The sequence below is a fragment of the Pseudorca crassidens genome, chromosome 8, assembly GCF_039906515.1.
Source record: "Pseudorca crassidens isolate mPseCra1 chromosome 8, mPseCra1.hap1, whole genome shotgun sequence".
Classification (NCBI taxonomy): domain Eukaryota; kingdom Metazoa; phylum Chordata; class Mammalia; order Artiodactyla; family Delphinidae; genus Pseudorca; species Pseudorca crassidens.
This window is the reverse complement of record NC_090303.1, coordinates 70,159,734-70,175,999: the sequence shown is the minus strand read 5'-3', so window position 1 is coordinate 70,175,999 and position 16,266 is coordinate 70,159,734. Positions and strand designations below refer to the sequence as shown.

The window sequence follows — 16,266 nt, the reverse complement described above, 5'->3', positions numbered from 1 at the left end:
ATTTTGGGGGGAAAAGTGTTTTTTCTCAGAAAAGAAAGAAAACAAAAATGAACAGAACCTCAGAAAAATCCCACCAGGCACAGCAACATGTATAAAATTAGAGTACCAGAAGGAAAGGAGAGAGAGAAAGGAGCAGGAAACATATTTTTTTAAATATTGACAAAAAACTTTCCAAATTTGATGAAAACGTTAATCTACACATCCAAGAAGCTCAATGACTCATCAGTTTCACTCTTCCTCTTTCCAATCCCATTCTCCAGGCAACCCTAAGAATACTTTCTTAAAACACAAATTGGATCATGTTTCCTTTACTTAAAATTCTCCAATGGCTTCTTGTTGCATTTAGAATAAGAGTAATTAATTATGGCTTCTGTGACTACTGCTTATATTTCCTGCCTCCCCTCCAGCCTCATTTGACTCCTCTTGCTTCAGACACAGTGGCCTTCTTCCACTTTCTCCATCACCCCAAGCTCTTTGCTGTTGTAGGACCTTTACACGGGCTCTTTTCTCTTCCTGGTGCATCGTCTCCCCATGTTTTTTTTTATCCATTACTAAACTGTTTTCATTTATTTATTTATTTACTTTTTTTTTTTTTTTTTTTTTTTTTTGCGGTACGCGGGCCTCTCACTGTTGTGGCCTCTCCCACTGCAGAGCAGAGGCTCCTAACACACAGGCTCAGCGGCCATGGCTCACGGGCCCAGCCACTCCGTGGCATGTGGGATCTTCCCGGACCGGGGCATGAACCCGTGTCCCCTGCATCGGCAGGCAGACTCTCAACCACTGCGCCACCAGGGAAGCCCTATTTTTTACATCTTTATTGGAGTATAAATGCTTTACAATGGCGTGTTAGTTTCTGCTTTATAACAAAGTGAATCAGTTATACATATACATATGTTCCCATATCTCTTCCCTCTTGTGTCTCCCTCCCTCCCACCCTCCCTATCCCACCCCTCTAGGTGGTCACAAAGCACCGAGCTGATCTCCCTGTGCTATGCGGCTGCTTCCCACTAGCTACCTATTTTACGTTTGGTAGTGTATATATGTCCATGCCTCTCTCTCGCTTTGTCACAGCTTACCCTTCCCCCTCCCCATATCCTAAGTCCGTTCTCTAGTAGGTCTGTGTCTTTACTCCTGTCTTACCCCTAGGTTCTTCATGACATTTTTTTTTCTTAAATTCCATACATATGTGTTAGCATATGGTATTTGTCTTTTTCTTTCTGACTTACTTCACTCTGTATGACAGACTCTGGGTCCACCCACCTCATTACAAATAGCTCAATTTCGTTTCTTTTTATGGCTGAGTAATATTCCATTGTATATATGTGCCACATCTTCTTTATCCATTCATCCGATGATGGACACTTAGGTTGTTCCCATCTCCTGGCTATTGTAAATAGAGCTGCAATGAACATTTTGGTACATGACTCTTTTTGAATTATGGTTTTCTCAGGGTTTATGCCCAGTAGTGGGATTGCTGGGTCATATGGTAGTTCTATTTGTAGTTTTTTGAGGAACCTCCATACTGTTCTCCATAGTGGCTGTACCAATTCACATTCCCACCAGCAGTGCAAGAGTGTTCCCTTTTCTCCACACCCTCTCCAGCATTTATTGTTTCTAGATTTTTTGATGATGGCCATTCTGACAGGTGTGGGATGATATCTCATTGTAGTTTTGATTTGCATTTCTCTAATGATTAGTGATGTTGAGCATCCTTTCATGTGTTTGTTGGCAGTCTGTATATCTTCTTTGGAGAAATGTCTATTTAGGTCTTCTGCCCATTTTTGGATTGGGTTGTTTGTGTTTTTGTTATTGAGCTGCATGAGCTGCTTGTAAATTTTGGACATTAATCCTTTGTCAGTTGCTTCATTTGCAAATATTTTCTCCCGTTCTGAGGATTGCCTTTTGGTCTTGTTTATGGTTTCCTTTGCTGTGCAAAAGCTTTGCAGTTTCATTAGGTCCCATTTGTTTATTTTTGTTTTTATTTCCATTTCTCTAGGAGGTGGGTCAAAATGGATCTTGCTGTGATTTATGTCATAGAGTGTTCTGCCTATGTTTTCCTCTAAGAGTTTGATAGTTTCTGGCCTTACATTTAGGTCTTTAATCCATTTTGAACTTATTTTTGTGTATGGTGTTAGGGAGTGATCTAATCTCATACTTTTATATGTAGCTGTCCAGTTTGCCCAGCACCACTTATTGAAGAGGGTGTCCTTTCTCCACTGTACTATCCTGCCTCCTTTATCAAAGATAAGGTGACCATATGTGCGTAGGTTTATCTCTGGGCTTTCTATCCTGTTCCATTGATCTATATTTCTGTTTTTATACCAGTACCATACTGTCTTGATTACTGTAGCTTTGTAGTATAGTCTGCAGTCAGGGAGCATGATTCCCCCAGCTCCGTTTTTCATTCTCAAGACTGCTTTGGCTATTTGAGGTCTTTTGTGTTTCCATACAAATTATGAAATTTTTTGTTCTAGTTCTGTGAAAAATGCCAGTGGTAGTTTGATAGGGATTGCATTGAATCTGTAGATTGCTTTGGGTAGTAGAGTCATTTTCATAATGTTGATTCTTCCAATCCAAGAACATGGTATATCTCTCCATCTATTTGTATCATTTTTAATTTCTTTCATCAGTTTCTTATAATTTTCTGCATACAGGTCATTTGTCTCCTTAGGTAGGTTTCTTCCTAGATATTTTATTCTTTTTGTTGCAATGGTAAATGGGAGTGTTTCCTTAATTTCTCTTTCAGATTTTTCATCATTAGTGTATAGGAATGCCAGAGATTTCTGTGCATTAATTTTGTATCCTGCAACTTTACCAAATTCATTGATTAGCTCGAGTAGTTTTCTGGTAAGATCTTTAGGATTCTCTATGTACAGTATCATGTCATCTGTAAACGGTGACAGCTTTACTTGTTCTTTTCTGATTTGGATTCCTTTTATTTCCTTTTCTTCTCTGATTGCTGTGGCTAAACTTCCAAAACTATATTGAATAATAGTGGTAAGAGTGGGCAACCTTGTTTTGTTCCTGATCTTAGTGGAAATGCTTTCAGTTTTTCACCATTGAGGACCATGTTGGCTGTGGGTTTGTCATATATGGCCTTTATTATGTTAAGGAAAATTCCCTCTATGCCTACTTTCTGGAGGGTTTTTAGCATAAATGGGTGTTGAATTTTGTCTAAAGCTTTCTCTGCATCTATTGAGATGACCATATGGTTTTTCTGCTTCAGTTTGTTAATTTGGTGTATCACATTAATTGATTTGCGTATATTGAAGAATCCTTGCATTCCTGGAAAAAACCCCACTTGATCATGGTGTATGATCCTTTTAATGTGCTGTTGGATTCTGTTTGCTAGTATTTTGTTGAGGATTTTTGCATCTATGTTCATCAGTGATATTGGCCCGTAGTTTTCTTTCTTTGTGACATCCTTGTCTGGTTTTGGTATCAGGGTGATGGTGGCCTCGTAGAATGAGTTTGGGAGTGTTCCTCCCTCTGCTATATTTTGGAAGAATTTGAGAAGGATAGGTGTTAGCTCTTCTCTAAATGTTTGATAGAATTCGCCTGTGAAGCCATGTGGTCCTGGGCTTTTGTTTGTTGGAAGATTTTTAATCACAGTTTCAATTTCAGTGCTTCTGATAGGTCTGTTCATATTTTCTATTTCTTCCTGATTCAGTCTTGGCAGGTTGTGCATTTCTAAGAATTTGTCCATTTCTCCCAGGTTGTCCATTTTCTTGGCATAGAGTTGCTTGTAGTAATCTCTCATGATCTTTTGTATTTCTGCTGTGTCAGTTGTTACTTCTCCTTTTTCGTTTCTAATTCTATTGATTTGGGTCTTCTCCCTTTTTTTCTTGATGAGTCTGGCTAATGGTTTATCAATTTTGTTTATCTTCTCAAAGAACCAGCTTTTAATTTCATTGATCTTGCCTGTCGTTTCCTTCATTTCTTTTTCATTTATTTCTGATCTGATCTTTATGATTTCTTTCCTTCTGCTAACTTTGGGGTTTTTTTCTTCTTCTTTCTCTAATTGCTTTAGGTGCAAGGTTAGGTTATTTATTCAAGCTGTTTCCTGTTACTTAAGGTAAGATTGTATTGATATAAACTTCCCTCTTAGAACTGCTTTTTCTGCATCCCATAGGTTTTGGATCGTCGTGTCTCCATTGTCATTTGTTTCTAGGTATTTTTTGATTTCCTGTTTGATTTCTTCAGTGATCACTTCGTTAATAAGTAGTGTATTGTTTAGCCTCCATGTGTTTGTATTTTTTACAGATCTTTTCCTGTAATTGATATCTAGTCTCATAGCATTGTTGTTGGAAAAGATACTTGATATGATTTCAATTTTCTTAAGGTTACCAAGGCTTGATTTGTGACCCAAGATATGATCTGTCCTGGGGAATGTTCCATGAGCACTTGAGAAAAATGTGTATTCTCTTGTGTTTGGATGGAATGTCCTATAAATATCAATTAAGTCCATCTTGTTTAATGTATCATTTAAAGCTCGTGTTTCCTTATTTATTTTCATTTTTGGATGATCTGTCCATTGGTGAAAGTGGGGTGTTAAAGTCCCCTACTATGAATGTGTTACTGTTGATTTCCCCTTTTATGGCTGTTAGTATTTGCCTTATGTATTGAGGTGCTCCTATGTTAGGTGCATAAATATTTACTATTGTTATATCTTCTTCTTGGATTGATCCCTTGATTATTATGTAGTGTCCTTCTTTGTCTCTTCTAATAGTCTTTATTTTAACGTCTATTTTGTCTGATATGAGAATTGCTACTCCAGCTTTCTTTTGGTTTCCTTTTGCATGGAATATCTTTTTCCATCCCCTCACTTTCAGTCTGTATGTTTCTCTAGGTCTGAAGTGGGTCTCTTGTAGACAGCAAATATATGGGTCTTGTTTTTGTATCCATTCAGCCAGTCTGCGTCTTTTTGTGGGGGCATTTAATCCATTTACATTTAAGGTTATTATTGATATGTATGTTCCTCTTCCCATTTTCTTAATTGTTTTGGGTTTGATATTATAGGCCCTTTCCTTCTCTTGTGTTTCTTGCCTAGGGAAGATCCTTTAGCATTTGTTGTAAAGCTGCTTTGGTAGTGCTGAACTCTCTCAGCTTTTGCTTGTCTGTAAAGGTTTTAATTTCTCCATCAAATCTGAATGATATCCTTGCTGGGTAGAGTAATCGTGGTGGTAAGTTTTTCTCCTTCATCATTTTAAATATGTCCTGCCAGTCCCTTCTGGCTTGCAGAGTTTCTGCTGAAAGATCAGCTGTTAACCTTATGGGGATTCCCTTGTGTGTTATTTGTTGTTTTTCCCTTGTGTGTTATTTATTCCCTTGTGTGTTATTTGTTGCTGCTTTTAATATGTTTTCTTTGTATTTAATTTTTGACAGTTTGATTAATATGTGTCTTGCTGTGTTTCTCCTTGGATTTATCCTGTATGGGACTCTCTGTGCTTACTGGACTTAATTAACTATTTCCTTTCCCATATTAGGGAAGTTTTCCACTATAATCTCTTCAAAGATTTTCTCAGTCCCTTTCTTTTTCTCTTCTTCTTCTGGAACCCCTATAATTCGAATGTTGGTGCATTTAATGCTGTCCCAGAGGTCTCTGAGACTGTCCTCAGTTCTTTTCATTCTTTTTTCTTTATTCTGCTCTGCAGTAGTTATTTCCACTATTTTATCTTCCAGGTCACTTATCCGTTCTTCTGCCTCAGTTATTCTGCTGTTGATCCCTTCTAGAGTATTTTTAATTTCATTTATTGTGTTGTTCATCGTGCTTGTTTCATCTTTAGTTCTTCTAGGTCCTTGTTAAATGTTTCTTGTATTTTCTCTATTGTATTTCCAAGATTTGGGATCATATTTACTATCATTGTTCTGAATTCTTTTTCAGGTAGACTGCCTATTTCCTCTACATTTGTTAGGTCTCGTGGGTTTTTATCTTGCTCCTTCATCTGCTGTGTGTTTTTCTGTCTTCTCATTTTGCTTATCTTACTGTGTTTGGGGTCTCCTTTTTGCAGGCTGCAGGTTCGTTGTTCCCGTTGTTTTTGGTGTCTGTCCCCAGTGGCTAAAGTTGGTTCAGTGGGTTGTGTAGGGTTCCTGGTGGAGGGGGCTAATGCCTGTGTTCTGGTGCATGAGGCTGGATTTTGTCTTTCTGGTGGGCAGGTCCACGTCTGGTCGTGTGTTTTGGGGTGTCTGTGGACTTACTATGATTTTAGGCAGCCTCTCTGCTAATGGGTGGCGTTGTGTTCCTGTCTTGCTAGTTTTTTGGCATAGGGTGTCCAGCACTGTAGCTTGCTGGTTGTTCAGTAAAGCTGGGTGCTGGTGTTGAGATGGAAATCTCTGGGAGATTTTCACCGTCTGATATTACGTGGAGCTGGGAGGTCTCTTGTGGACCAGTGTCTTGAAGTTGGCTCTCCCACCTCAGAGGCACAGCACTGACTCCTGGCTGCAGCACCAAGAGCCTTTCATCCACATGGCTCAGAATAAAAGGGAGAAAAAGTAGAAAGAAAGAAGGAAAGAAAGAAAGGAAGGAAGGAAGAAGGAAAGAAAGAAAGAGGATAAAAGAAAATAAGTAAGGTAAAATAAAGTTATTAAAATTAAAAAATAATTATTAAGAAAAAAAATTTTTTTAAGTAAAAAAAAACAACTACAACAACAAAAAAAAGCGGACGGATAGAACCCTACAACAAATGGTGAAAGTACAGCTATACAGACAAAATCTCACACAGAAGCATACACATACACACTCACAAAAAGAGGAAAAGGGGGAAAAATAATAAATCTTGCTCTCAGTGTCCACCTCCTCAATTTGGGATGATTCGTTGTCTATTCAGGTATTCCACAGATGCAGGGTACATCAAGTTGATTGTGGAGATTTTATCCGCTGCTCCTGAGGCTGCTGGGAGAGATATCCCTTTCTCTTCTTTGTTCGCACAGCTCCCGGGGTTCAGCTTTGGATTTGGCGCCGCCTCTGCGTGTAGGTCGTCAGAGGGAGTTTGTTCTTCGCTCAGGCAGGACGTGGTTAAAGGAGCAGCTGCTTCGGGGACTGTGGGTCACTCAGGCCGCGGGGAGGGAGGGCCACGGAGTGCGGGGCGAGCCTGCGGCGGCAGAGGCCGGCGTGACATTGCACCAACCTGAGGCGCGCCGTGCGTTCTCCCGGAGGAGTTGTCCCCGGATCCCGGGACCCTGGCAGTGGCGGGCTGTACAGCCTCTCCAGAAGGGAGGTGTGGAGAGTGACCTATGCTCGCACACAGGCTTCTTGGTGGTGGCAGCAGCAGCCTTAGCATCTCATGCCCGTCTCTGGGGTTCGCGCTGTTAGCCGCGGCTCGCGCCCGTTTCTGGAGCTCCTTTAAGCAGCGCTCTTAATCCCCTCCTCTCGCACCAGGAAACAAAGAGGGAAGAAAAAGTCTCTTGCCTCTTTGGCAGGTCCATACTTTTCCCCGGACTCCCTCCTGGCTAGCCGTGGTGCACTAACCCCCTGTAGGCTGTGCTCACGCCGCCAGTCCTCTCCCTGCGCTCTGACCGAAGCCGGAGCATCAGCTCCCAGCCCCACCCACCCTGGCCTGTGAGCAGACAAGCCTCTCGGGCTGGTGAGTGCTGGTCAGCACCGATCCTCTGTGCGGAAATCTCTCCTCTTTGCCCTCCACTCCCCTGTGACTGTGCTCTCCTCCGCGGCTCTTAAGCTTCCCCCCTCCACCACCCGCAGTCTCCGCCCGCGAAGGGGCTTCTAGTGTGTGGAAACCTTTCCTCCTTCATGGCTTCTTCCCACTGGTTCAGGTCCCATCCCTATTCTTTTGTCTCTGTTTTTCTTTTTTTGCCCTACTCTGGTATGTGGGGAGTTTCTTGCCTTTTGGGAGGTCTGAGGTCTTCTTCCAGCGTTCAGTAGGTGTTCTGTAGGCGTTGTTCCACGTGTAGATGTATTTCTGATGTATCTGTGGGGAGGAAGGTGATCTCCATGTCTAACTCTTCTGCTATCTTTCCCCTCTCCCGTCTCCCCATCTTTTGCATTGCCATTTTTTTCTGTTTCCAAGCTTGAATGTTACTCTCTCAGAAATGCCTTCTATAACCACTTTGCCTTTATTATTTTTATCTCAGTCTCTTGTTTATCTTCTTTATAACAGTTAGCACAATTAAAAGAGGAAAACTGTGATAGGATACTCAAGAAGTTGTAAACATTGATTAATTCTAGTAAACAGAACTCAGTAACTGAGGTAGGGAAGTACATTTTCCTCCATAATAGAACCTTTTGTATGTATGCATGTACTACTTAAAAAATTTTTTTTACATTTAGTTAAATTTAAAATTGCCCAGTGTTTATCAGACACTCAGTATCTGTTTCACAAATGAATAAAAAACACAATTATCAGTTGTTTGCCTCAAGTTTGTTTCTTTGGTTTCCTAGTACCAAATAGGAAAAAAAAAATTAGAAGGTAAAACAATTTACTGTGTCGTAAGGAGGTTGCATTATTTTCCTAGCTTTGAGATTTAAGGCCCTAATTTATGTGTCCAACCCTCACTGTTGGACTCTTAAATGCTTTGGAGTTTTTCACATTTATAAGTAATAATGTGTGGAACGTCTGCTGTATTTTGGATTATGTCTTTAAAGTAAAACCTTAGAGTGGGGGAGGGATAAATTGGGAGATTGGGATTGGCATATACACGCTACTGTATATAAAATAGGTAACTAATAAGAACCTACTATATAGCACAGGGAATTCTACTCAATACTCTTAATGGCCTATATGGGAGAAGAGTCTAAAAAGTGAGTGGATATATGTATATGTATAACTGATTCACTTTGCTGTACACCTGAAACTAACACAACATTGTAAATCAACTACAATAAAAATTTTTTTAAAAGCCTTAGAAATGGGATTATTAAGGGAGAATGTGAGCTTCTTAATGAATTTTGCCACATTAACAAAATAAAAAGCAGCTGAGATTGTCATTTTGGAATAAAACTTGGGACAGTTTATTGAGGACATCAAAGAAAGATATCAAGATTTTTCGAAGGTTTGGAACCTGTAGATTCAGAACTTCAGTATTAATTAATAAAAGTGGGAAAAAGATGAAGAAATTGTTTGGGGATTGAGTGGAAGAGACTGGTTTTAGAATGTAGGTTTACTTTCACAGTCTCTGTGTGCTCACGATAATTGCTGAAGTTCTCATGCTCTATAATTACCTATGATATTAAGTTTAATCCCTCTCTAATTCTCACCTAGACTGTTAAATGTATCCGTAATATGTATCCTGCCAAATCTTCCTCTGTTGTACTGCCAGAATCCTCTTTCCCAAATAAAAATCTGTTCTTCATCTCATGCCCCATTTCAAGTTTTATTGATTCATCAACTTGTGATGCCAGCTTGGCCCCTTCCTGTGGTGTTGCAAGGCAAGCTTCCAAAATCTGGCCCAGTCTCCCTTTCATTGCCTCTCCCTACATTCTGCCTTCAGCCCAACATAACCCTCTTTGGATTGTGGTATTAGTAGCCACACAGAGTTGTGATACTGTAAATGTTCATACCCCAGAAGTGAATGCCTTTATGACAGTTTTATTAGAAATCGAACTAGTGATACAGCCTTCAATAATTTTACTAGGAATCAGAAGATCTCAGTGATTTCAAAACAAAACAGGGCAAAGACATTTCTTTTACCCATTCTATGTGTTTCTGTCTTTGCTCACAACTCCATGCTGTATTTTGTGTGTCCTCTCCCTACTCTGTTCTTTAAAAAAATGACCTTCTTTGATAAGTTATTCCCTGCCTTTTTTCATTTAGATTTTGCCATGTTATATATGATGATTTTTTTTCGAATCTTTTTAGTCTTGTTCAAATACTCCCATTTTCTAAAATGAGTTTTCTTAAACTTTAGAATATTCTGGCTGAGTTGAGATAAAGAGCCTAATTCAGCGTTCTCTATTTGACACTTTATTTTGAGAAAAAGTAAATGAAGCAATTTTTTTGGTCTTTTCTTAGCATGTGGATATTTTTAAATGCTGAAAATGGAAAGAAAAGACCATTTCAGTTTGATCATCAAACTTCATGAAAATTCTGATTGAGAAAATTAAATGAGTAAGGATTAATAGATATATGCCAACTGTATTCTTTGTTTCCTCCCCCATACGTCACTTCAGGGATTTGTTTGTTATTAGTTTGGGTTTATAATGTGACCTTTGGATATCCCACTTGTGAAAATATTTTTGCACTATTAGCACATCTATTCTTAGCTCAGATGTTTTTAACACATGTATTTTTAGAACATATACTTTAATATTCTACGATTTTTCTTCTATACTTGTATAGAAACTCAGGAGAATTAAAAAGAAAAATGTAATTGTGTAATGTTAAGTACTTTTTACATTCAAGTCAGTTATTTAATCAATATTGTGACTTTATTTTATACTTTAATTTGGCACATTTGCAAATTTTTTGAAACAAAGGACAGTTTTTGAATTAAATATTGATGAGATTGATAGTTCTTAAATACTATATAAGTAGAGTAAATTTTTGCTCAGTTAATTAATTTACCCATTTACAATTACAATTTAATTGTACACTGAAGACACACTAGTATATATTCTTCAAAGACTGCTTGTGTTATTGTAAAACAATAGGGATTTCAAGGATTTTAAAATAAATTGGCTTTTGAAACATGGTAGACTGACTCTTGTAATCTCCCCTTCAAACACATAAAAATGCTGGATAAATTACAACTAAGACGTGGTAAGAAATAGAAAATGAAGCTTCAAAGAAAGGAAGGGACATCTTGCTGACGTTAAGAGGGAGCTCCATACCAGAAGTGTAAACACTCAAATAGGCACTCCAACAGGAAAGGGGGGTGTGAATATAAGCCCTGATGACTGGGGGCTTAAGTTTTAAATGTCTCATGGAAGTCAAGACATGATTTGTTATATCTGCTCCCTCTCCCTCATTGCTGATTATTTCACGATTGATTGTTGTTTTTACTATCATTTTATTGTGACTCAACTTCAGTGGGTCTTGCTTTTTTTCATAGGAATCCTATGCACCGTGGGTGTGAAAGTGGCAGTATGGAGTGATTATACATTTACTGTTTTCAGGCTACTCAACTGGGACCAGTTACTTACCTTGGATTTTATAGCTATGGATTTTTCCAAACTACTGAGTTAATTTAGCTTAAGCTTGGAGTTTCTATCTCACCAGAGAATCATGTACCCTCATCACCTTTTTAAAACAGAGAACAGTTCTTTCAAGCCCAGTATTAGAGGACTTACTTCTAAGCATTACTTGTATATTCTCTAAGCTGTATCTCCTAGAAGTTCAGATAATAAACTATCAGGAAAAGACTAAATAAAAGGTAGAAAAATAGGTTCATAATGAAAAAGAAAACATGAAAAAATGAACAAGGAGAGTTTCAAATTCATGCATCAAAAAAATATTGAACATCTGTATGTCTGCATTATTCAAGGCACTAGTAATACAGCATTTAAGAAAGCAAAGACAAATCTTTGTCCTCTTGGTGCTTAGCTTCTAGTGGTTAGAAAGAACTAAATAGAATTTCTAAAATTGTTTTTAAGGAAAATTAGTGCACTGCTTAAATACCAAATGAGCACAAACTGAAAAGAGAAAGAATAATGTGATATAACAGCAGTGGCAGTGGTAGTGTAGTAGCAGCTGCTAACAGTTTTGAGCACTTCCTTTATACCAGGTATTGCCCAAAGTATTTTATGGCGTCGGTATCATTATCATCTTTATTTTAAAGATGTGGAAACCAAAGCACAGAGAAGTTAATGCTGAGACGGGGTCATGATGCTGTATGATAGACTTCTTAAACTGCACACTTAATCACAACATGTATTTATCAAATATATTTGTCACTATTTTCCATTTTTGTGTTGCTATACATTTGCAGTTAGGTGTTAGTTGGTTCACTGGTGGCAAAATGGCTGATCTAGTCTAAACTTAATTTTGCCTGCTACTTAATAAAGCATGCTGTGCTTGCCTTTTTTTATGTAAAAGTGCAGAATTTCATGAATTTCAAAAGAATCATCTTATAGAGTGAGTTAGTTCCGATTCCTAAGAAATTAGAGTTACCAAAAAATCAACCACATTTGGTTTAACAGATACCAAGCCTTTCTTTCCTGTAGTTCTGCTCCGTAAGCTGAGTTTAATCATGAAAAACTGTTTTGTGACTCTAGATTAATTAATGACTATGCCTCTGTTTAAAATTAGATATCAAATCTTTGTAATTGGGTCTTAAACATCTAGACTGATTTTTAAAAGTTTTGTTTCGTGATTGTTTCTTCTAATAAGAGGAACATTTCCCCCTTAGCCATTTCATTTTTGGGATTTATATTAACAGCCAGAAAAAAAATTGATTGTGGAACATTATTGATCTATTTTGTGAAATTAAAAATTTAACGTAATTTTTAGCTTATTGGTTGTCATAACTCCCAGTTTAAAAAAAAAATCTTCCCTGCACTTTCAAATTCCCTCAATCAGTCATAATTTTTCCTTATTTTAATATTCCTATCATGCACTTAACCCTTGCTGCTTCATATTCTACTTACGTGTGTGTGTCTTACTTTCATTATTGGATGATCAGCTTCTTTGGATCAGAGACCCTATTGTGTACACCCTTATTTCTCACCCTCCACCTTCCACTCAAGCGGGAAGTTACTGCCTGGCCCAAAGTGGGCAGTTTGAATTGCGGAAGGAGTAAGTTAAAGTGTGCAGATAAAATTTTAGAAGTTGCTCCAGCCCCAGATGTAACAGGTAAGGCGAGGACAGTGAAGTATGACAAGAAAGAGAATAGGAAGAAAAATACTGCACTGTGAACATACCTTGTATCATAAGCTACACTCCTGAAAGGATAGGACTAAATCTCAGGTAATTGGAATGGGCGAATATTTGATAAGTCTCCCCTTTGTAGTGAAGAATAGTTTCTTTGTCTTCATACATTATTTGTTATTGTCTAGTGAGTCATTTAGCCAACCTGTTCATTTTAGTCGAGATATTTAAGAACCACTATAAAAACAGGATCAGGAGTTTCCCTGATGGAAAAATAAATAGTATTGCAGTGGCTCTTGGTGGGCTGGTCCCTGTAGATTCACTACTATGTTATGTTTCTTTGTCTTCCTGAAAGTACACCCCCTCTTTGATGTTTCTTTGTTAAGTGTTGTGGTTTTTTAATGGAAATTGAATTGATGATTTGGGAAGAGCCAAGTACATTGTGGTCAAGCCCTTGGCCCACTTGACCTTTCCAGTTCTTGATTCTCGGTGAGTTCTTCATTCTGAAGAAATTGGGTCACCTCAATAATACCTTCCCCTCCAAATTGATATCAGTAGGCCAGACAAATGAAATCATTATGCCTGGGGCTTTCATCTATATCTTTCTAAACCTTCAGATTGAAAACTACCATATCTTCTAACTGAATTTTAGAATGCATTCAACTGTTGAATGCCTAATTTTCCTTTTTCCCCTCTACTATTTTGTCTGTTTTCCCCCTGTCACTTCCTCATTGCCTTCCCTTATCCATTAGCTGGCTCCTTTCTGTCTGTTGTCTTCTACTTGGGTCCTCTCTATCCTCTTGCCTTCTCTCATCTCAATGGCTCTGGCTATCTCGAGAACATTGATGCATTTCTTTGTTCATGCTTACATCTATCTGTCTTTCCACAAAACTTATTTTTTCTCTATTTCCTATCTTTAATTGTCTTTAGAATCCACATTGACTGAATGCCTTTCTTTTCTCATTGTCATATCCTCTGCGTTCAACTTATGTAAAAAATAAAATAAAATAAATCACTGATGGTTAAATGAATTCTGGCTCCAATAGAGCAAAACAAGAATTCTGGTCAATTTCCTTCCTCCAGTCGCTACCCTGAATAGCATGATCTCTTTGTTTTTTCATTACTGTTTAGTTTTTTTCTTACATTGTACATACCACATAAGGTTGCTAGTATCTCTGATCAGGTCCTTTGATGAGAAGTTCTAGTAAAATGATCTGTCCTTGCAAAACATCACAGGACCTCAAGAATTTTGTTTAGTGCTTGTGATTCTCTATGTGAAAGCATTGCTTATAGTGTCCTGGGGTACTAGAACAGTGTTCTACCCAGCAGGAGGGATGGTTATTATATACTGTGTCTGGCACACACTGCTATTCTACAGATATCAGCTTCTGCTGATGTTCATAATGATGATGACAGTGTGGGTGAGTGTTTTGAAGGCAAAAGGACAGAAGTAGGAGGAGAACAGAGACACCAGTAATGAGGTGGGGGTACCGGGAGAGCGTGAATCAGGAAGAAATAGCTGCTGGGACAGATGGATTATAACATGTGTTAGTTTATCTTCAGTCACCAGCCTCTGGGTTTTAAAAGGAACCAGTAGTACCACATCCAAGTTGTCCGCATCCAACCATCCAGATGACTCATTCTCCCCTGTTTCATTCCATGTGGCTATCAGAGGACTGACACTCCTCCACTCTATCACCCTCAGTCATCCATCTCGTGTGGGCTGGGGGCAGGGAGGGAGCTAAAGGATAGTTAGGTGAAAATAGGATGAAGATTTAATTAAAGTTCCTGAGTGCCTGCCAGATTTAATCTAATTCTCACAACTTTCTGACACCAGCATTCTATTAGATCCACACACCAGAGGACACAGTGATGCAGCCACATCCTGCCCTTCTTTTCTTATGTCATTGCCTTTTGGGGTATGCCTCATCTAGGTCAGATTTGAACCCCAGGAAAGGCTCCATCTTCTTTCCGAACCTAGTACTTTTTTATAAAAACAAATTTTCCTGATGTTTTACCCACTCAATTGAAAAGCAAGCAAACAAACCAACAACACACTACTTTTGTTGTTGTTTGTTTCTTCATTTTACTGAAGACAAGTGAAAGGAAGATTCCAATCTAGATGCATGGCAAATGTCTTGCATTTCTGTTGCATCCCAGCATGATTGTTGCCATGCTTATGGTGTATGTTTGCAGATAACATTGTAGTGCTGTGCATTAGGAATTGGGAGTGACTACTTCCACAATTGTATGTATGTAACTGAGTGAAAAGGGTGATAAGTAATGATGTAGATGGAGGATCTTTGGAGTACAGATTTATCATTCTCTTGATCCACCATCCAAATTCATTTTAAAATTGAATTCAGGTTAATGATGATTGAAAGTTTTTAAAAAAATAAGTCACCTTTGACTGGTTTCATTTTCTATCACTAACGTAAGTGAGGGACTTTTTTTTTTTGTCTTTTTTGTTTTAAAATAATAGAAGAGAAAAGGAACAGGGAATTAAAAGACTGAAAGAGAAATAGCATGTTGGAAATAGGCAAACATAAGTATTCAAAAAGATAGGGCATTAATTTTTTCCTATAGCTAGAGTTGGGAGAATAAGGTATGAAAAACGTATCATTCAATGTCCTCAGTATATCCCGCTGTGGTAATGTCAGTATAATTGGGGTAACAAAAAAATGTAATTTTACTATTTTACTGACTAAATTCCCTCTTGTTTATCAAAGTGGCCTGCATCCTGCTCAATTCTGCTCAGTAGAAAATAATGTGATTATGAGTTTCTACTGTATATAATATTAAGAATATAATGTTGGTTTTATTACAATCACCTTTCTTAAATTTTTTTTTAAAAATCTCTGAATATCCTTAAGATCCTTGAATTTTTATGTGTTTAGCTTTGTGTTCATGTTTATGACATTTGATTAGTAATTATTCACAGGCCTTATAGAGTTTTAAAGAAATTAGAACTCCCTTTTTAAGATTAATATCTTCCAGGGCTGGATAGCCCCTGCCATTTGCTAGGCTGAGGTTGGTGCAGGGGTGTTTCTGTCTGGCAGGGTGCTGGAGAAGCGGGTGATGGGACTGGAAGCCAGACTTCCTCTTCTTAGTGTTCTGTTCAGGTTTTTTTCTAGCTTCTTGGAACCTTCTTTGTAAGTGGAAAAACTCAGGTAGTCAAGTTGGAAAAGTGTTCTCTAGATGTTTGTCTTATAGATTCCATTAATTTTGTCTGAATATTAATCTTCAGTTTAAAACAATGATACCATAGATTTGGGCTTGTTGAAACAATTTCAGTTTCTGTTCATGCTGTTTCTGTCCTTTTTTTAACTCTGGTCTCCTTTGTTTTAGGTTTAGCAGTTTCCCTACAACTCTTGCATGGAGACATTGAACAAATCAGAAGGGAATACTCATCAGTATTTTCTCATGGAGTATCCATCACCCGGAAGTTGGGTTTTTCTAATATTATTATGCCTGGTAAGTGACTTGGGATGCACTACATGATGAAATA

At 38.1% G+C, this 16,266-nt stretch overlaps 1 protein-coding gene across 4 annotated transcripts in view; it reads left to right on the top strand.

Moving 5' to 3' along the window:
• The window catches only part of DOCK4 (dedicator of cytokinesis 4), a 481,211-nt gene that overhangs the window by 284,013 nt on the left and 180,932 nt on the right, over positions 1-16,266 (top strand). For all 4 annotated transcript variants that reach the window (XR_010945592.1, XM_067746757.1, XM_067746758.1 and 1 more), the window contains exon 13: positions 16,107-16,232. Coding sequence is in view for 3 of the 4 variants with exons in the window: in XM_067746757.1 (XP_067602858.1) it covers positions 16,107-16,232 (126 nt within the window). In the remaining variant the exon portion in view is untranslated. The remainder of the gene's footprint in view (positions 1-16,106; positions 16,233-16,266) is intronic.